Genomic DNA, 23131 nt, shown 5'->3' with positions numbered 1-23131 from the left:
GTCTAGTTATCAAGAATGCACAGGTTTGGTAGGTTTCTCTAGGTGCTGGCTGAACTACAGGCCAACATCCACAGCTAGGCACTTTGCAAAAAACAGCTCTGTTTTCGTTCTGAAAATGTGATGTGTCCACGTTGTGTTTTGGGCCTTTCCTGTCGCGGGTACCAGGCGTACCGACAGAAATGAAGTACCATTTCTATCGGGAGACCTGGGGGAAACGCTGGGTGGAAGGAAAGTTGTGGCTCCTCTCAGATTCCAGAACTTTCTGTCAGCTAAATGTGAGGAAAAAGTGTTTTTTTGGCCACATTTTGAGGTTTGCAAAGGATTCTGGGTAACAGAACATAGTGAGAGCCCCACAAGTCGCCCCATCTTGGATTTCCATAGGTGTAGAGTTTTAAAAAATGCACAGGTTTGGTAGGTTTTCCGAGGTGAAGGCTCAGCTAGAGGCCAAAATCCACAGTTAGGCACTTTCCAAAAAACAAGTCAGATTTCAATGTAAAAATGTGATGTGTCCATGTTGCGTTTCCTGTCCTGGGCATTAGGCCTACCCACACAAGTGAGGTACCATTTTTATCGGAAGACTTGGGGGAACACAGACTAGCAGAACAAGTGTTACAGGAAGGGTTTTAAAAAAATGACAAATTACATAAACCTTTTTAGGAGTATGCTGTGGTCCCACATTTTTGTTTACATTCACGAAGGGGAATAGGTCCTTTGGAGACCCCTTTCTGTTTGCGAATGGCTTACCATCTCCTTTGAGTTAATGGTAAAATATTAATGTTTTGCGATCTAATTTCAGACGCAAAACACTAACACATACCATGAGGAATCAATATTTGGAAGGGGCTGCCTAACGTGACCTTCCAGATAGCACTTCCTAAAAGTTTCCTAAACCTATTTAACAATTTGGAAAACATTTTCTTAATCGATAAATGGGTTTAGTACATTTAAAAAAAAAAATAAGCATTCACAATTCAGTGATTTACTGAATCAGAGGGTTTGTAAATTCTAAAACCCCTCGTACATGAGGCCCTAGGTCTGAAATACATTATAATGTTTTATTGTGGTCTCAGTAATAATTTTGTGAATCTCCAAAAATGTCTAAATCTGTGCAGGCCAATGCATATTTTTGTGAATCTGGCTGTATACAATAGTTCTGGTTTTCAGTTAATTTATCTGTGGATATTGGGGGTTGTGATTATGGTTTACTTCATTTAGTCCAATTGGACTAACACATGTAACAATAATAATTTACAATAGGAAAGCTTGAAACTGGACTCGTGCTCAATGTACATTAGGTGATTTGGTAATCGGAAATTATACATTAGTACTCTAGAGATGCAGGTACTAAATTTCTGTTCTACATATGTATGAGTATGTCACAGGTTGGAATATTAACACAGAAATCATCGTATTGTTATATTACAAAGAGGATAAATATTTGATGAACAAGAAGACTGAAGTGTCCATCCACCGCGGAAGGGATTTCTCCAAGGAGAGACCCAGATTTAATGGGTGTTGACACTCATCTCCTTTCTTCCCTTTGAACTTGATTTTCTCCTCATGGATAAAGATTAAGGCCCTCATTACAACCTTGGCGGTAAATCCCACTTACCGCCGTACAGAAGACCTCCAACATACCGCTGCGGCTGCGGAATTCCGCTACAGGTATTACGACCCACAGCTCGGAATCCGCCACAATACAGACACCCAAACAAGTCCACCACATCAAAGGTTAGTGATAAACTGGCGATAACAAAACATCCACCGTCATGCCAACAGAAATACGCCCACACTATCACGACCCACGAATCAACGCGGCGCTCTTTCAACCGCGGTAAACCATTGGCGGTACACACCGCTGCGCTCAAAATACACACACGTATACAAAACACAACCGCATTGGACAATTAGAAATACACACACCTGATACACATACACACACCACACCCACACACCCACAACACTATAAAACACATGCTCACATTACCCACAAACCCTTACTACACGATTTTTGAAAGCAGGCCAGAGAGAGACAACCGAAAACAACACCAGCATCCACAGGCACACAACACCATCACTTACACAACATCCACGCACCTCAAACAAAACACACACCAACACATCCCCTCACACATCACAACAGACACCACCTCACACATCACCCACACCACATCATGGCACCTCAAAGACACCCCAGGTTCTCTGAGGAGGAGCTCAGGGTCAAGGTGGAGGAAATTGTCCGGGTAGAGCCACAGCTATTTGGAGCACAGGTGCAGCAGACCTCCATCGCTAGGAAGATGGAGCTATGGCGCAGAATTGTCGACAGGGTTAACGCAGTGGGACAGCATCCAAGAACACGGGATGAAATCAGGAAGAGGTGGAACGACCTACGGGGGAAGGTGCGTTCCGTGGTATCCAGACACCAGATTTCTGTACAGAGGACTGGCAGTAGACCCCCACCTCCTCCCCCACAACTAACATGAGAGGAGCAGGTCTTGGCAATACTGCATCCTGAGGGCCTCGCAGGAGTAGCAGGAGGACTGGACTCTGGTAAGTCAACTCTTGACTACCTTATCCCCCCACCCCACCTGCATGCCATCACATACTCCCACCCTTACCCTCACACCCATCACCCCAACACCTCACATATACCCTACCATCACAACCCACACATCCCAATGCCAAGCCCTGCATGTGACAACAATGCACGGACACACGTCACAGACCTGCATGGACACCCATCACCAAAGCAGGCCCAGTACAGAGACTCACTCATACCCCAAAATCACCAATCACACAAGGACCAAGCCAAGAATGCAAGCACAAGAGTAGAGGATCACTCACCCATTGCACAAGACGGCACACACAGATACAATAACTATGCATTTACACCCCAACAGGACCCCTACCCAACTTCACCGGACAGGAGGTGCCAGACATATCCAGTCCCCCCACAGAAGAGACCCACAGTGATGACAGCAGCTCTGCACACCTGGATCAAGATGACAAGCCCGGCCCATCAGGGACCTCGGGACAGTCGGTTCCCCTCACACAGTCACAAACCACCACAGAGCCTTCCCCCTCAGGAAACACCAGCACAGCACCCACCCAGTGGGCCCATCCCTCTGTCCCCAGGACACGTCAATCAGCAGTGAGTCCACCACTGCAGGGAACCCAGGCAAAACCACCAACCCAAGAAAATCAGGGACCTGGGGGCAGTGGCAGCGGTCACACGGTTCAGGGGACAGAGGCACATGATAACAGGGAAACTGGGAGGACTGCTGTGTGACAGAGGGAGGACAGGCCCAGGGAACCCACTCTCCACGAGGCCCTCTCAAGCATCATGGGAGCTTATCATCGTTCCCAGGAGACCATGGCAACAGTACTGGCCAAGTTTGAGGAGACACAGCCGCTGCAGGAGGAACACTACCTTGGGATCAGAGAGGACTTGAAGTCCATTAACAACACCCTGGTCACCATAGCAGGGGTGCTGCAAGACCTTGTCAACACCAGGAGGGACTCAGTGGCACACCAACGGGCCCCTGACACTAGCCTGGACGATGAACAGCCCTCCATCTCTGCCAGCGATAGTGGACAGGAGGCACCGCCACAAGAACAACACAACACCAGCACCCCATCCCCTGCAGATGGAGAACCAGCCCGCAAACGGTCCCTGAGATCCAGGAACAAGACAGAGAACATTGCCAAGACTCCCGCCAGGAAATGAGACCCCCCTGAATGTACCCCTTCTTTCCCACTATGTCACCCTGTCCATCCTTAAACTGCCATTGCTCCACTTCCTATGCCCCTTTAGACAATGCACCTGTGAAACAAATAGACTGAACTCTGCCATGGACATACCTCCACCATCACCCCAGCCCATATTACAACCCCCTCCACTTATTTACACAGAAATAAACACACTTCAATCACAAAACAATCTGGAGTCAGTCTGTGCTTTCACAAATGTGTAATTGCAATAACCATGGAATATAGAAATGTAAATTTACTTGTACACATACCAACATAACACAGCTGTAGGCCAGGGGTGAACAGAGCAGAGGGCACAAAGTGGGACCCAGATCTGTGAAATGGAATGTCAAAGTGAGAAGTCAGTGTCCATACACTGAGTGAAAATTACAGACTTATACTAGCTCCAACAATAGTATGAGATGTGGGAAGCAGTTACATTTTCTTACCTGTGTCTCACTGGAAGTACTGCATGATGATGTTGTTTCGGTTGTCGATATCCTCTTCTTCTGCCTCCTCTTCTTCACTGTCCACAGGCTCCACAGCTGCCACAAGACCAACATCTGGCCCATCCTCCTGCAGAAAAGGCACCTGCCGTCGCAAAGCCAGGTTGTGCAGCATACAGCAGGCCACGATTATCTGGCATATCTTCTTCGGTGATTAGTATAGGGAGCCACTTGTCAGATGGAGGCATCGGAATCTGGCCATCAGGAGGCCGAAGGTGCGTTCAATCACCCTCCTAGTTTGCCCAGGTGCCTCATTGTAGCATTCCTCTGCCCTTGTCCTGGGATTCCTCACTGGGGTCAGTAGCCATGACAGGTTGGGGTAACCAGAGTCACCTGCAAATGTCGAGGGACAACTGTTAGACACACACCAAACCTTAGGGACAACCCTATACCCAGACACCTATGTCAACTGTATTGGGACCTTGGCCTCACCTATTATCCAAACACGGTGCCTCTGGAGTTGCCCCATCACATTTGGGATGCTGCTATTCCTCAAAATGTAAGCGTCATGCCCTGAGCCAGGATACTTGGCATTCACATGGGAGATGTACTGGTCCGCCAAACACACCATCTGCACATTCATCGAATGGTAGCTCTTCCGGTTTCTGTACACCTGTTCACTCCTGCGGGGGGGTACAAATGCCACATGTGTACCATCAAGGGCACCAATGATGTTGGGGATATGTCCCAGGGCATAGAAATCGCCTTTCACTGTGGGCAAATCCTCCACCCGAGGGAACACGATATAGCTGCGCATGTGTTTCAGTAGGGCAGACAACACTCTGGACAACACGTTAGAGAACATTGGCTGGGACATCCCTGATGCCATGGCCACTGTTGTTTGGAAAGACCCACTGGCCAGGAAATGGAGTACAGACAGGACCTGCACTAGAGGGAGGATTCCTGCGGGATGGCTGATAGCTGACATCGGGTCTGGCTCCAACTGGGCACACAGTTCCAGGATGGTTGCACGATCAAGTCTGTATGGGACTATGATGTGTCTCTCTTCCATTGTCGACAGGTCCACCAGGGGTCTGTACACCGGAGGATGCCGCCATCTCATCACCAGCCCCAGCAGACCTGCCCTAAGGAGGAGAACAGCGAGCAGAGTGTCAGCCAACACTGAGGTATCACAATGTGTTATTTGCAGAAACGTTTTCAATCCGCAATGTGGCAGTATCTGTATGTATTCCTGGCCTAGATAGGTGTGACGCAGTTAAGGGGATATGAGGTAACTGCTCTGGCGTTGTACACAGTTGCGGTGGGCGGTCGAAGACCGCTGAGCAATTATGCATTGGTTAACATTGAGCCCTATGGGTCCCAGGAGCCAATGACGATGTACGCCGGCGGTGACGGTACGCACGCCGGAGACGTGACCACCATTTTCTCTCTGTTCACTCACTCAATACCTGACCTTCGACAGGAGAGGACCTACACTGCAAGTGCTGCTGTGGCCTGTGTCTGGAAGCGACGATTGCTCGAGTGTCTGGGGAAAGGGCCCCTGCCTTCACTTTGGAGGAGTTGGAGAAGTTAGTGGATGGGGTCCTCCCCCAGTACACGCTACTCTACGGTCCTCCAGACAAACAGGTGAGTACACAGTGAGCATGCTGCATGGGCAATGCCTGTTTTGAGTGGTGTGGATGGAAGATACGAGAGGGGCTGAGGCCTGCATGTGCGGATGCTGAGTGTATATGCGTCAGGGCATGGGTGGAAACTGGTGGTCAGTAATTGCCTTTCCCCCTGTACCATTCCTCTAGGTCAGCCCCCACCAGAAGAAGGGTATTTGGCGTGCCATCGCCAAGGACGTCCGGACCCTGGGGGTCTACCACAGACAGAGCACCCACTGCCGTAAAAGATGGGAGGACCTGCGCCGCTGGAGCAAGAGGATGGCGGAGGCCCAGCTGGGGATGGCCTCCCAACGTGGGAGGGGTGCCTGTTGCACCATGACCCCCCTGATGTCCGGATCCTGGCGGTGGCATATCCGGAGTTGGATGGGCGCTTGAGGACATCACAGCAGCCATAAAGGGGTGAGTACATTCTCATTCAGCTAACTCTGCGCGCATTACGAGGTGTCTGGGTGGGGGATGTGGGCAGTGGGTTCCCCTAGGACAGGGCGAACTTGTTAGGCAAGGTCCCTTGTGAGGCAGGCTATGTGGCACCCCAACCCCCACCAGTGGTAAGAGCCATCTACACCTATTCAGGCTCCTGAGACTTCCAGGTGTGCAGCAATTGGGCTTAGGCCTGGTACCCCATGGTCAGCTGAAATTTCTAGGAACTGTCAGTGCATGGCGTAGTGCAGAGGGCTGTTCCATGTGTGTTGTGTCCGCCAACGGTAGTGGTGTTGCATGCACTGAACATGTTTTTCTTCTGTCTTCCCCCCACCTTTTGTGGTCTCCCTGTTCTTGTGTGCAATAGCATCATCAGGTGGAGGAGCATTGGCACCGGAGCAGGAGGGAGCTGCATCCTACATGGCCCTGGAGGGTGAAGCAACGGTGTCTGAAGCCACCAGTGGGACGGAGGGTGAGGGGAGATCCACATCGGGGACAGGAGCAGACAGCAGTGACAGCGACTCCTCCTTTGATAGGAGCTCCCTTGCAGTAGCGGGCCCCTCTGTGCCCTCCGCACCAACAGGTACGGCCGCCACCCGCCCAACCAGCACCGCCCTCCCAGCAGCCCCTCAGTGTCTCGTGCCCGCTCACCCAGGTGGGTGGGCATTTCCTTCGCCCCAGGAACCTCAGGCCCTGCCCCAGTCAGCCCTGCTGCCCTCAGTGAGGAGGCTATTGACCTCCTGAGATCCCTCACTGTTGGGCAATCTACCATTGTGAATGCCATCCAGGGTGTTGAGAGGCATTTGCAACAAACAAATGCATACCTGGAGGGCATTCATTCTGGCCAGGCAGCCCAACAGAGAGCATTTCAGGCTCTGGCCTCAGCAGTGATGGCAGCCATTGTCCCTGTGTCCAGCCTCCCCCCTCCAACTTCCTCCACCCAGACCCAATCCCCTGTACCCCAGCCTATCCCAAGCACACTATCAGACCAGCATGCACACACATCAATAGACAAAAGTGGCTCAGGCAAACATAAGCACCACACATCCCACAGGCACTCACACAAGCACCATACCCATGCACACATACCAACATCCATTTCCTCCACTGTGTCCCCCTCCTCCACGTCTCCCTCCTCCCTCCCTGTCTCATCTCCACTCACACCTGCATGCACTACATCCTCAGCCACTACCTCCATCACCAGCACGCCCATCACTACACACCGCTCACGTGCACTCACCATCCCCACTACCATTCACACATCCCCTGTGTCCTCTCCCAGTGTTTCTGTGAGCCCTCCACCCAAAGTACACAAACGCAGGCACACACCCACCCAACAGCCATCCACCTCACCCCATCCTCCGGCCCATGCACCGTCACCCAAATTCAGCAGACGTACTCCTCCTACAACAATGACCTCTTCCTCCACTCTCAAACCCCATCCATCTTCCCTTCCCAGTGTGTCTAAAAAACTCTTCCTGGCTAACATTGACCTCTTCCCTACACCTCCACCCCCCGTCCTTCCCTTAGGGCCAGGCTTTCCAGGTCCCAGCCCAGCACCTCAGCCACCACATCCCCAGGCACAGTGGTGCCAGCAACTGCGGGGTCATCGAGTGCGCCAAAACTACCAGCCACCAAGGGCTCGGCTAAAATAAAAGGGGATAGTGGCAAGACAACAGCGGCACCATCAAAGGTGGGGAAGGGCCAAAAGCAGAAGAGCAGATCAGGAGAGTGGCATCGACTGAGGGACCAGTGTCACACCTTCTGTCCACAACCACTCCAACCTGTACGGCGGCGAACACAGTTAGCTGCCCCGCCACCACAACCGCCACCTGCACCGCCACCTGCACCGCCCCTGGCACGTCTACAGCCTCTGCGACAGTCCCCAGCCTCTTCCCCAGTGGGCAGCCATCCGAGGCTGCAGGAGACGTCCTGCTTTGTCCCTCAGCAGGTGCTGACCCATGCACCACCGCCATAGACACCGCCGCAAGCTCTGCCGCCACAGACACCGCCTCAAGCACCGCCACCAGCCCCGCAACGTCCTCGGACAGTGGCACCACCGCTGACATGGCTACCATCCCCAGTGGTCAGTCGTCTGAGGCTGGAGGAGAGTTCCTGGAACCTGGGCAGCTTCCATGAGGCCTGACTTTCATCACTGTTTGCACCTGCAGGTAGAAGGCGAAGCCGCAGCAGTGTGGGGTATGTCGCTGCCTCCATGGCGTATCGTGCTACCAGTTCCTCGCCAATCTCGTGGCACGCACACCCAGGTGATGGAATTGTACCCGCCGCACTGCACATGGAGCACTCTGGGCACCAGGCACCCTCCAGAATCAGTGGAGTATCACATCCACTACCTCAGTCCTTGGCAGGATGAAGCACTCTGGGCACAAAGCCCCCTCCAGAACCAGTGGAGAATAGCATCCACTTGAGAGACTGTGGCTTTGCACTCCCCAGGATAGAGCAGTGGGAAACCCACCCACTGGAGAGACTGTGGCTTTGCACTCCCCAGGATAGAGCAGTGGGCAAACCACCCACTGGAGATACTTGAGAGACTGTGGCTTTGCACTTCCCAGGATAGAGCAGTGGCCAAACCACCCACTGGAGAGACTTGAGAGACTGTGGCTTTGCACTCCCCAGGATAGAGCAGTGGCCAAACCACCCACTGGAAACACTAGAGAGACTGTGGCTTTGCACTCCCCAGGATAGAGCAGTGGGCAAACCACCCACTGGAGAGACTTGAGAGACTGTGGCTTTGCACTTCCCATGACCAATCAGTGGGCAACCCACCCACTGGAGAGACTTGAGAGACTGTGGCTTTGCACTCCCCAGGACTAATCAGTGGGCAACCCACCCACTGGAGAGACTTGAGAGACTGTAGCTTTGCACTCCCCAGGATAGAGCAGTGGGTAAACCACCCACTGGAGAGACTTGAGAGACTGTGGCTTTGCACTCCCCAGGACCAATCATGGGCAACCCACCCACTGGAGTGGCTTGAGAGACTGTGGCTTTGCACTCCCCAGGATAGAGCAGTGGGCAAACCACCCACTGGAGAGACTTGAGAGACTGTGGCTTTGCACTCCCCAGGATACAGCAGTGAGCATGGAGCCCCCTCGTGCAGCAGTGGCGTCGTGCGTTCATCCGGCTGAGGTGCCCCCCTCCCCCCACTCTCCCTGAGGTGCCTGTGTATTTTCGATCTGATGCCCCAGCAGTGTTCTCTCCGTTTCCAGTCAGGTATCTATTGTGGGCTTTGTCCATGCATTTTGGGCCCAGTGGTCCACGGACAATGATTGGTACACTATCCGGACTTGTGTAGTTGGTGTACATATTTGTATATACTGAATTTTGATTTTTGACTTATGGTTTTTTCTTTTTACAATCGTTACAATCATTTCCTTTTGTCCTTGCGTTCTTCCAGAGAGTGGGGGGGGGTGTATCTGTAATGTTGCTGCATGTATTTGTGTGTATGTTGGTGTGTGTGAGGGTGAGGGTGGGGGTGTTGCGTGTTGTGTGTGTGTGTCACTCTCTTTTTCCTCCCCACCTCCCCTGTGTGCTAGGTGCAGTACTCACCGTGGTCGCTGCCGCCGCCATTCGTACTCCTGGTGGAAGAGGAGGTAAACCAACATAGGTAACACCTGAAGTTCGGGCTCCATGGCGTCCTGGTTCCTCGTTGGGTGTCAAGGGGTGACTGTTTTCCCTTCTGTGTACTGTTTCTGCGTGCTTTTGATCGCGTTGGTTCCACCCCGGAAAAGGTGGCGGATAGGCGTCTTGAAATACAGTGGGCGGTACATTGTCTTCTGCCTGTCTGTTGGTGGTTACCGCCGCAGTGTTTGTTTGTACCGCCCTGACGGTCAGAGTGTTAAAGTGGCTGTCAATGTTGCTGGTTTCCACCATGGTCGTAATTCCTTTTTTTTTTTCGCCGGCCTGTTTGCGGTATTACCGCCGCTTTAACACCGACTGCCAGGGTTGTAAGGAGGGCCTAAGTGGCTCTGAAGGCTGCATCCATATGTCTGTCTCGCTCTATCTCGGTCTGTAGCGCCATTCCTGGACTCCAGCCGGGCATCATATTTAAGGAATGACTCTAGCCGGCGGTAAGGCCCAATTAGCGTAAAAACAAATTACGCTAACCGGATGGGGGAGGCGTAGGGGAAACATGAGGTTGTGTGTCAAAGAATGGCGCTAGTCAGGTTAGAGTCAGAAAAATGGCGATAACCTGACTAGCGTAATTTTTTGACGCACCAGCCCCATGGACATGACTTCTGTCTTAATAAATGCAGGAGTCATGTCCCCCAGCCCAATGGCCATGCCCAGGGGTCTTAGTTAGGCCCCCCTATGGCACTTTAAAAATAAAATAAAAAAACTTACCTGGACTTACCTGGGATGGGCCCCCCCATCCTTAGGTGTCCTCCAGGTGTGGGCAGGGGTGGGTTGGGGTGTCCCTGGTGTCCCTGGTGTCCCTGGGTGCAGGGAAGGGCATCTCTGGGCCTTTTCCATGGCCTCTAACCAACAGGTCCCCTAACGCCTGACCCAGGTGTTACATTATGGCGCTAAACTGGCTTAGCGCCATTATTTAAGGCCCTCCTCCTCCCGTATGTGATTTTTGCATGGGAGGATAAATAAGGCACAAAGGCCTTAGAGTCATTTTTGGCCCGGGACACCTACCTTGCACTTCATTGAAGCAAGGTAGTTTTCCGCAGGCAAAAAATGACGTTAACTCCAATATTTTGACGCTAGACAGGTCTACCGTCAAAATATAAATATGGAGTTAAGTTTGCGCAGGATTTGCGTAAAAAAAAAATGACGTAAATCCAGCGCAGAGTATAATTATGCCCCATAGTGTGTGGTGTGCATGCTGTCTGTGTGGGCATCAGTGAATGTAGGTATGCGTGCATGGATACCTGTATGTCGCCCGGTGTGTGTGTGGGCGTCTGTGAAGGTGTTGGACTATGTATGCACTGGCACCAGTGGTTTCTGTGTTTATAGGTGTATGCATGTGTGATCTTTGTCAATGTGTTGTTTGGATAAAGTGTGTTCCTACATTAAACAAAATCATAACCTGTTGTCTTTGTCAGTCCTTGGTTATAAAAAATGTAATTTGGCTAAATTTGAAAAGAGGCGAAGGGTTGTTGTTCGTTCTCCCAAAATCCGTGCGTAGTAAAAACAAACATAAAAGTCGACGTAACGTCTGTGAAAGTGTTGGACTATGTGTGCACTGGCACCAGTGGTTTCTGTGTTTATATGTGTTTATATGTGTATGCATGTGTGATCTTTGTCAATGTGTTGTTTGGATAGTGTGTTCCTACACTAAACAAAATCATAACCTGTTGTCTTTGCCAGTACTTGGTTATAAAAAATATAATTTGGCTAAATTTGAAAAGAGGCTAAGGGTTGTGGTTCGTTCTCCCAAAATTCATACGTAGTAAAAACACACATAAAAGTCGACCTAACAGACCCCGCAACATAGACAATTTCCAATGGCGTAGTAAGTGTGTTACGTACTCTAGTGCAATGAAGGAAATGGATCCCCTGGCCGCTATTTGAACACTGAAATACACCAATAGGCCGGGGTCAGTAGGCCCCTCAGGCCTCTAGGCCATGGTGCTATAGCACCTGCTGCACCAATGGAAACAATGCTGGAATTAGCCCCTACCAGTCTGAGGGATGTTGCTACGCGTGTTTACACCAGTCCGCCTGACAGTTTTACTGGTTCTGTGTCTGCAACAGGCTGCCAAACTGCATGGGAATGTATACTTATTTATTTAATCACTGACGTGTGTCTGTGTGGAGTGCTGGGTGTCCCCAGCCCAATCCTCAGTATGGCAAACACTTTAAAATCAGGAAACGCTTTTTGAAGTGAATAGATTTTCAGAAACAAAAACACCTGCCACAACAACATTCGAGTCAAGTCATAATATGGACCATAAGATAGTCAGGTATCAAAATATGTGTATATGTATAACAGGGTGTATGACTTACAAAAGAACTTCAAAATACCCGTCGATAATCATCATCTTCAATGAGGGACGTCTGCGACAGAAGTACACGATCTGTAATAGAGAGTGAAACAGCGATATCTAGTGGTAGTGTGGATGAATATGATTTCTGCTAAGCATCGTTTTTTGGCAAACTAAAAACAGAAATCCAATTTGTGTTTATTTGGTCAATTGAGTAAACCCCAGGATGAAATAAATGAGTTCCCCACAATGATACCATTAATTAAAAAGTCAGCATGACTTATGAAGATCACAGCTCTTAGATCAAAGGGGGGCTCAAATACGGTATACAGTGCTGGGAATAAAGCATGGCACGGTTTGTGGATAGCAAGGTTCCTGTTGGACCTGGCTTTTCGACAGGGTCATCCCCAAACGTTTTGCCTCCTTCCTCCTATTTTTTCTGACCTGTTGTTGTTGGCTTTTGAACTCTGAGCACTTTACCACTGCTAACCAGTGCTAAAGTGTATATGCTCTCTGTGTAAATTGTACTGTTGATTGGTTTATCCATGATTGGCTATTTAATTTACTTGTAAGACCCTAGTAGAGTGCACTATATGTGCCTAGGGCCTGTAGATTAAATGCTACTAGTGGGCCTGCAGCACTGGTTGTGCCACCCACTTCAGTAGCCCCTTAACCTTGTCTGAGGCCTGCCATTGCAAGGCCTGTGTGTGCAGTTTCACTGCCACTTCGACTTGGCATTTAAAAGTACTTGCCAAGCCTAAAACTCCCCTTTTTCTACATATAAGTCACCCCTAATGTGTGCCCTAGGTAACCCCTAGAGCAGGGTGCTGTGTGGGTAAAAGGCAGGACATTTACCTGTGTAGTTTATATGTCCTGGTAGTGTAAAACTCCTTAATTCGTGTTTACACTACTGTGAGGCCTGCTCCCTTCATAGGCTAACATTGGGGCTGCCCTCATACATTGTTGAAGTGGCAGCTGCTGATCTGAAAGGAGCAGGAAGGTCATATTTAGTATGGCCAGAATGGTAATACAAAATCCTGCTGACTGGTGAAGTCGGATTTAATATTACTATTCTAGAAATGCCACTTTTAGAAAGTGAGCATTTCTTTGCACTTAAATCTTTCTGTGCCTTACAATCCAAGTCTGGCTAGGTTTAGTTGACAGCTCCTTGTGCATTCACTCAGACACACCCCAAACACAGGGTACTCAGCCTCACTTGCATACATCTGCATTTTGAATGGGTCTTCCTGGGCTGGGAGGGTGGAGGGCCTGCCCTCACCCAAAGGACTGCCACACCCCCTACTGGGACCCTGGCAGACAGGATTGAACTGAAAGGGGACCTGGTGCATTTCTTAGCCACTCTTTGAAGTCACCCCCACTTCAAAGGCACAATTTAGTATAAAACAGGGCCTCTGCCCTCTCTCATCAGACACTTGCTGGAGAAGAAACCTGAACCAGAACCTGCATCCTGCCAAGAAGAACTGCCTGGCTGCCTAAAGGACTCACCTGACTGCTTTCTACAAAGGACTGCTACCGTGCGGTTGCCCTGCTGCCTTGCTGAACTCTTGCCTTGCTGCTGAAGTGCTCTCCAAGGGCTTGGATAGAGCTTGTCTCCTGTTCCCTGAAGTCTCAGGACCAAAAAGACTTCTCTTTTTCATTTGGACGCCTTGTGGGGTGAAAAATTCGACGCACAGCTTGCTCCGCGGTGAAAAATTCACCGCACGCCGATCCGGAAACACGCCGCTCGACGCGACGCCTGCGGTGCGACTGGAACTCTGACGCACTGCCTCGCCTGGACAACGCCGCCCGACTTCCAAAACGAAATCGACGCGACGTCTGCCATGAGGGAGAAGATTCCACGCACAGCCCACCGGAATGACGCGCAGATGGAAAACAAGCCTAGGATTCCACGCACAGACCCCGAGACATCTGGTAATCCCGCGAACCACAGAAGGAGACTGTCCGCGTGCTGGAAAACGACGCCCGACTTCTCCGCGTGAAAAATAACGACGCATGTCCGTGTGTGCAAGGGAGAAATTGACGCACACACCATTTTTCCACGTATCTCTTCCTCTGCGGCCATTTGCGGAGATTTTCCACTTTAAACCAGGTACTTTGTGCTTGAAAGAGACTTTGGGGGTCATTCTTACCAAAGTAACCCCGTCAGAACACCGCACCGCGGTCGAAAGACCGCTGCGGTGATTCTGAGATTTGCCCTGGGCTGGCAGGCGGCCGCCAAAAGGCCGCCCGCCAGCCCAGGGCAAATCAACCTTCCCACGAGGACGCCGGCTCAGAATTGAGCCGGCGTAGTGGGAAGGTGCGACGGGTGTAGTGGCACCCGTCGCGTATTTCAGTGTCTGCATAGCAGACACTGAAATACTTTGCGGGGCCCTCTTACGGGGGCCCCGCGGCACCCCCTACCGCCATCCTGTTCATGGCGGGTTTCCCGCCATGAACAGGATGGCGGTAGGGGGTGTCTGAATCCCCATGGCGGCGGAGCGCGCTCCGCCGCCATGGAGGATTCAGAAGGGCAGCGTTAAACCGGCGGGTGACCGCCGGTTTACCCTTTCTGACCGCGGCTGAACCGCCGCGGTCAGAATGCCCTTCGGAGCACCGCCGGTCTGTCGGCGGTGCTCCCGTGGCCGGTGACCCTGGCGGTCACCGGCCGCCAGGGTCAGAATCAGGCCCTTTGTTTGCTTTTTAAAGACTTAAGACACTTTATATCACTTTTCAGTGATATCTCTACAATTTCATATTGCATCTTTATTCGTTTTGACCTGCAAATATCCAGATAAATATTACATATTTTTCTAAACACTGTGTGGTGTATTTTTGTGGTGCTATATTGTGTTATTGTATGATTTATTGCACAAATACTTTACACATTGCCTTCTAAGTTAAGCCTGACTGCTCGTGCCAAGCTACCAGAGGGTGGGCACAGGATAATTTTGGATTGTGTGTGACTTACTCTGACTAGAGTGAGGGTTCTTGCTTGGACAGGGGGTAACCTGACTGTCAACTAAAAACCCCATTTCTAACAGTTCCCTTTGTAAGGTAAACTGGACAAAGGACGGATTTTAAAAAAATACAAAATTAGGGGGAATTTGAAGAGCACTCGCTGTGGCACTGGGAAACAGCCTGCTTGGTCACATAAAGTTGAGATACAAAAGATTGTGGAATAAAACGCGCGTAAGAACTTTAAACAAAAGCACACATCCACCATTTTGTTTTTGCGTTTAAATTATCTTTTTCTGAGGAAGCCCCTCTGAAAATAAGAAAAAGAGACTTAAAAAGTTTATAAGGAAAGAATCACAGTTTGCATCTGTTGGAGTATGTAGTTTTAAAAGCAATATTAATCCGAAGCTTGAAATATAATGTGTGAGAAAGCTGCACAGAAATGTGTTAACATAGAAAAATAATGCACTCGTCTAAAATGTGCCCACGGGGAGTGGCTACCAATGTATTCGAAGACTAATGAAAAGGCTTATTAATGATGAAATATTATGCAATAATGTTTTAATTTGTACTAATATATCATACTTTAGGTTATATGTTAAGAGTTTGCTTTATTAAACAGAAAGGGCTTTAATTTAGCAAGGGTTTGGGCCTAGCTGCCTGGCCTCATATTTAAATTGCTTTTTGTAACGTGTAGTGTGCTGTTTTTCCTGAAGGACACGAAGCTGTACTTTTCCAGAAATTATGTGTGTGTAACCGTATTAAATTCTTTCTCATGAGAACCGACTTGCTCAAGGCGATGTTCTTGCTAAATGCAACAGTGTAATTCGTAACAGGTGCAAGGCTAACTTTCCTAGGCAAAGACAATGAAGACACTGGCTGGAGCGCAAAGTGTAACATTTGCTACTTGACATTCCAACCGTTGAAGACGTCAATAACCTGGACCAATATGTGACATGAGAACTGCAAATTGAGGAAAATTCTAGCAGGGGACTTACCTTGCGATTGGCAGAGATATCATTGCACCAAATATTATCAAATAAGGAATTAGGAAATAGTTAGACAGTTTTGATTTAACGGCGGGACCCAAGGAGAAAACGGGACATTTCTGCCAGAGACATTTTGCCATTCTGCCATAGACATTACCATTTATTCTTTTGCCATGAGACTTTTGCTAAAGACTTTTGCCAGTTGCCATACTTTAGTTTAGTTGTCCTGTCACCTTAGAACCATCCTCTACCCATCTTTGTTTGATATTATCTTCTCCTCCGTCTGAGGGAAGAAATACGTTCCTTAACTATGCTATCTTGAGACTTTGCCCGTCGTACCTTGCCTGATGCTGATGAACTGATGTCCTGGGGAGGAAGACTGACGCTCCTTGCCAATCCTTTGGATTGGTAACTATCTGATGCAAATTGTAATTGTCTGATGTTTTCTAAATTTGTGTTCACTAAAATGTTTTGCATGAAGCCCAACATGCTAATGCTAATTTGAGGTTAGTTAAGGTGTTCACTAATATCCAATGCGAATAGACTAATGACTGAGTTCTTGCTTTGTTGAATCACGTACTAATGAGACTCTGCTAAGTTGATTTATATTAATGATGTGCCTAAATTCTGAATGATCATAATCTATGCATTGATTAAGTTGTGTTCCAATTGCCAAACAATAGTGGTTTTGATGTGCTTATTGCTACTGAGATGAATAAACATGATATTAGATTGTAACAAATAGGGAAATAAATATCCTAACACTAAATTAAACTAAACTGGTGTGGTTATTCATGACTGAAAGGTCATGGTGTGTTCTTTTATTGATTCTTATTGATTGCTTATTGATTAGTGATTGTTCTTATTGATTGTTGTATTGATCTATTGATTTATGATGCCAAGGAAATATTTCGTACTGGGAAGTCTCCAAACGCGGTCCCAAGGTTTATCGACCTAAACGCGTCTCCTTGTAAGTTCACTTATTAAGGCTCTGACACACTAACAGTTGTTGGTAGCAGAGGATGGTTTGGCCCTTTGGGGCCCCAGTACGAAAGATCAACAGTTTTGGTAGAGATTGAGGTCATGGTACGGATGGTACAAGGTGAAGTGGTTTCGTGGTAGCTAAGGTGCACCGAAAAATTGGGTTGTTGTGGGTTTTTTCTTTTTCAATGATGCAAATTGGAGAGGTGATGTGTCCCTAAGTCCCAAATTACTTTCTCGGAATCTCAGAGCTTGATGAAGGGAGTTTGAGTATGTTCTCGGCGTTCTAGTGATAGTGTGAATGAAGTAGGTTTTGTGCTTGCACAGCTTATGCAAATCGCAGGTGAATTGTGATGTTTGTGAGGATTTTAGGCCAAATGATGATGTTTTAGTAGGAGTGGGCGTACTCCGCAGTATGAGAGTAGGGAAGTCGGCGAACTTCATGTGAGTGTGGCGCTTTGAGCTCATAATTGTCCACGTAGTTGTTGATGATGTACGGACCCAGCGTGGTCTAAGACTCCGGAGTATATTGATAAGTGTATGAGACACTTGGTTTATGTTGTAATTTGTGCGGTTTAATAGGTCGATAGTGAAGTTGACGAGTCGAGTTTGAGTCAAAGTGAGTGAATGAAAACTTTGATGGATATTTGGTGAGTTCTAAAGTGCGCTAGTACAATAATCCATTGACAAGTCGAGAGTAGAATTTGCGGGTCAAATTTTGCTTGCGAGTGCTGGATCTGAGAAGGAGAAAGTAGCAGCCCGAGGCTAAGCAAAATCTCTGTAAAGTTCTGAAGCGATTGTGTTACCCTTCCTGTAGTAAACCGGAAAATTTTAGTTTTATTTTGGTTGGTGCTCTCAATATATTGCATTAGTTTTGTGTGAATTGAGAGTGGGAAGACAAGCCACAAGACTTTGTCAGCCGCAGTACGTGTTAGTGTGACGTCATTGCTGCCGCGCTGGGATAGGTTGGTTAGTGAGAAGGGTCGCATCCGTGAGAGGCAATTGGTTGAGAAGGTAGGCGAAGAGAATTCTGGGAATTAATGTCACTTCCTAATTTGAGTTTGAACAAAATAAAAGACAAAAAGATGAATTTTTTTTAAGGCTTTAAAGAGTGCTTTGAGGGGAGATGTATACATCACCGCGAGTGTAGGGGAGGTTACACCGCCAGAGGGTACACCGGCTTATATTGTAATGGAGGAAAAGGGTATCGCGCCATGTCTTTGGCTAAAGCAATGGTGCAAAGTGACGGAGAGACAGGGGAGCTTGGCGTTCCCTGTAAATGGGATGTTCAATATGAGGATTTTGGAGAATTTGCAGATGGTGCTATATGATCTGAAGCCACCTCCGAGCCGAGGCCAGCACAGTTTGAGACGTTAGAAATTTGGGAGCTAATGGCAGGACAGCAACAACAACATAAATTTGAGAGGAGAATGAGGAGAGCGGAAAAGACACTAGCAGAGGCTAGATGGGATAGCATGCAGAGGATGTGGAGGAAGGAGACAATAGATGGAGTTAAGCTGTTTCCAGCGATAGCTCAAGAGGGTGAAGACAAAGGGAGGAAAGCTACCCGTAAGACTGACAAAAGTCCTTCCAGAGACAAAGAAGCTAAGAAGTCCTCGATAGAGGAAGAGGGCTCAGATGATGATGAGTTCCTTAATCAGTTACTGCATGATCATCCACCGCCATATGCAATAGACGAAAATAGACCAAGTACTAATGCGTGTCCTACAGGTTTGACACAAGAGAAGGTGACAATGAATCCGACACAGGTTAGTCCTGTCTCAACACCAGTTCCGATGCAGAGCAGTTTTGGTGTGCCCACCACACAGGTGATGCAACCTCAGTTGCAGCCGCCGCAGGTTCAGAGGCTTTACCCTGATGTACCCATTTTAGAGACTAATCTGATGGTACCGACAGAGCCGGTATATTCGAGACCAAAGCTGATTCGGACTGAACCAACTCCACGCTTACTGCCCCAGGTGCAGCCACAAATGATAACAAGATATACTTTGGTTACAGGAGCGCAGTCAGACATGACACCAGTGATGAGCCAGAATATGGGAGTTCGTCTTCCACAGGTTTTGGGAAACAGACAGACACTAGATGCCATATCTTTGCCTATTACGGTTGGTCTGCCAATACCATTGCATGCGCAGGTGAAGCCTAGTGTATGCGATCAAGGGGTAATGACACAAAACATGACAAGAGGAGGGTTCGTAGGAAGCCCTCAAGTGATGACTCCAGTGGAACCGACATTTGATGAATCCAGATCTTTGCTAGATTTCAGTCCGATTGGGGCTCCTCCAGATGCCATGAGACAGTCAGGTTCGAGGCTGCTGACACCGCAGATCTCGAGTGTGAATGTACCACAGACACTTTTAGTGCAGGCTGGGAATATCTCATTGCAGGGTTTAACAGCACAACAGCTGACCGACTGGTTAGACAAGCTTAATACTCCACAGACTGCTCCTAAAGTAGCAGGGAGAGCGGAAGGAGAAGAATACCTGAACTATGTGAGGTTGGGTATGGAAGCAGGTGAACTCGTTGAAGGGAACATGGGTGTGAACAGGCTAGAGTCATACATGGAAGCAGAACTGAGGTACTCGTGCCTAAAGATAACTAGAGAAGTGAGCAAGGTGCACCTTGGCAGACAAGTACGGCATAGACTTAGAGAATACCAAACATTTGAAGAGAAGTTACAGATTAGATTTTGAGCCAAAAGATTTTGAACACATGAGGTCTACTGGGATGAAAGCGCACCTCAAAGAGATACTGCAAAGTGCACAAGTTTGGGGAGCATTAGAGAAGTGGGAAGGCAGATGGGTGAAGAAAAGAGACAAAAGGAAGAGTGATTGCATAGAACAGTCAGCTAAAACATTACTGGATACAAGCAATGTAAGGATGTTACCAATTAGAGAAACCGCCGGAGGGGTTCTTGTCCATGTACCGTGGACTAGAGGCGATATTCTGTCATTCACGAATAATTTCCCCAGGTTGAGGGAGAAACCAATACAGTGGTATCAGCAGACGGACAGGTTTGTGAAGCTTGCAAAGTGTCTTTGGGAAGACCTGAATACCCTTTTCAAGATCATAGTTCTGGCTGGTTTGTGGATTGAGTGAAAAAGGAGCGTAGATTGGCCGACTGAGGAACCAGCAAGGGACAGAAGCACAGGTGCTCCGTCTCCTGATGTGATGAAGTATTATTATAAAGTGATTGAGTTTCTGAAAATGAGAGTTTCGCCCAAGAATACTGATTGGCAGAGGATTGATTGAACGGCTCAGGAAGATAAGGAGCCGATACATGCCTATTATGAGAGGTTGTTGAAAGCGTTCAAACATTACAGTGGCACAGAGGTTATTGAGACGAAGGACATGATTCACATTGTGTGCAGATTTGTGGAAGGGTTGAGACCTGAGATTGGCCAGATGATTAAGAATCATTTGATTTGCTGGCAAACCAAGCCGATTGATGAGGTGTTGCAGTATGGGAACTACTGTAGTGACGAGATTGAGTTGAAGCAAAGAAAGTTGAAGGAGAAAGTGATGATGATGCAAATTAAGACAGCACAGACAGGGATGCAGGGAGGTTTTCTGCAGCCAATGGTACAGCATCCACAGGGAAACGGAATGCTTCAGGCACAGGTTAGAGCTAGAGGTCGTGGAAGTATGGTGAACCGCGGTCCAGACTTGAACACGGTAGTAGTCCAAAACGATGCACAGAGAATGAAGAAGCTGTTACCTAGTCATGCTTGAGGGGTTGTTGGACACTGGAAAGCGGGAGTGCCCAATGATGGTGCAGGATGGTGTTGTTCAACAAAGCAATGATGTCAGTTCATTTCAAAATGTGAGAGGACCGAGGCTGAGAGGTCCAAATCCAAATTTTCAGAATAATGTGAATCAGATGCAGGGTTTTCAATCCATGCAGCAGGTGCAAATGCCACGTATCCAGATACAACCAATGGAACAGCAGGTCCCCATGGTACCTAGACAGCAAATGCAAGTGCCTATAGCCCCAATGGAGCAGCAACAGGTGATGCTTCCTCAACAGGTCACAGGTCAAAGAATGAGTCAAAATAACACAGTACAACAGTACCCATTGCGTGGTGAGAATGGAATAAACGATGAATGGTCGGATGAGATTTCAGATGGAGAGGAGTGCAGGCTTGCAGCCTCCTTAGAGGTAGATCAGAGGTAGATCAGAGAGGACCCTATGTGCAAGGGAAGGTTATGGGTCACAAGGTTTCGTTCTTGGTTGACACAGGAGCTACACGCTCTACAGTAAGAAGTGCAGATTTTCCGAACCTGCCCCTTTCGGGAAAAACAGTTAAGGTAGTAGGAGTAGCAAACCAGCACCTGACTAACCCGATTACAGACCTGGTTCAAGTTGAGCTTGGCACTTTCCAAGGATTGCAAAGATTTGTGGTTTGCGATTCAAGTCCCGTAACGCTACTGGGAAGAGATTTAGGCCCTCATTACAAAATTAGTGGTAAATGCCGCTTACCGCCGTGCAGAAGACCGGCAACACACCGCTGCGCAGCAGAAATCCACTACAGCTATTATCACCAACAGGCCGGAATCCGCCAAAATCCAGACACCCACACAAGTCCGCCACACCAACGGTCAGTGATAAACTGGCGATAACAAAACCTCCACCGTCACGCCAACAGGAATACGCCCACACTATCACGACCCTCGAATCCAGGCGGTGGTCTTTCAACCGCGGTATTCCATTGGCGGTACACACCGCCGCGCTCAAAATACACACACATTTACAAAACACAATCACATTGGACAATTCGAAATACACACACCTGATACACATACACACACCACTTCCACACACCCAATACAATATAAAACACACACCCACATCACCCACAAACCCCTATGCCGAAAATTGAGAACAAAGCACAGAGAGAGACACCACCATCAACAAACTTGCATCCACAGGCACACAACACCATCACTCACACAACATCCACGCACCTCACACAACACACACAAACACATCCCCTCACACATCACAACACACACCACCTCACACATCACCCACACCACACCATGGCACCGCAAAGACACCCCAGGTTCTCTGAGGAGGAGCTCAGGGTCATGATAGAGGAAATCATCCGGTTAGAGCCACAGCTATCCGGATCACAGGTGCAGCACACCTCCATAGCTAGGAAGATGGAGCTATGGTGAAGAATCGTAGACAGGGTCAACGCAGTGGGACAGCATCCAAGAACACGGGATGACATCAGGAAGAGGTGGAACGACCTACGGGGGAAGGTGCGTTCCGTGGTTTCAAGACACCAGATTGCAGTTCAGAGTACTGGCTGCAGACCCCCACAACTAACAACATGGGAGGAGCAGGTCTTGGCTATACTGTATCCTGAGGGCCTCGCAGGAGTAGCAGGAGGAATGGACTCTGGTAAGTCAAATCTTAACTATTACATCCCCCACCCTACCTGCATGCTATCACATACCCCACCCTCACCCCATCACTCCAACACCTCACATATGTCCCACTATCACAAACCACACATCCCAATACCAAGCCCTGCATGCAACACAAAAGCATGGACACCCATCACCAAAGCATGTCCACTACAGATACCCACACAGATTCCCAAACCAAATATCACACAAGGTCCTAGACAAGGAATGTTAGCACTGGGGTACAGGGTCACCCACCCATTGCACACGATGGCACACACAGATGCAACAATCATGCCTTTACACCCCTGCAGGACCCCTGCCCAACGTCACCGGACAGGAGGTTCCAGACATGTCCACACCCCCCACAGAAGAGCCCACAGTGATGACAGCAGCTCTGTCCAACTGGATCTAGATGACCAGCCCGGCCCATCTGGGACCTCGGGACAGTCGGTTCCCCACACACTGGCACATGCCACCACAGAGCCTCCCCCTCAGGAAACACCAGCACAGCACCC

General features: G+C 48.8%; 1 protein-coding gene across 1 annotated transcript in view; it reads right to left on the bottom strand.

Annotated features, from left to right (window-relative positions):
- Positions 1-23131, bottom strand: part of LOC138285856 (transient receptor potential cation channel subfamily V member 1-like) — a 342258-nt gene that overhangs the window by 61976 nt on the left and 257151 nt on the right. The window contains exon 11 of the mRNA XM_069226332.1: positions 12278-12348. Coding sequence (XP_069082433.1) covers positions 12278-12348 — 71 coding nt within the window. The remainder of the gene's footprint in view (positions 1-12277; positions 12349-23131) is intronic.

The sequence above is a fragment of the Pleurodeles waltl genome, chromosome 3_1 (genome assembly GCF_031143425.1).
Source record: "Pleurodeles waltl isolate 20211129_DDA chromosome 3_1, aPleWal1.hap1.20221129, whole genome shotgun sequence".
NCBI lineage: Eukaryota > Metazoa > Chordata > Amphibia > Caudata > Salamandridae > Pleurodeles > Pleurodeles waltl.
The sequence above is the reverse complement of the archived record's forward strand: the minus strand, read 5'-3'. Positions and strand labels throughout refer to the sequence as shown.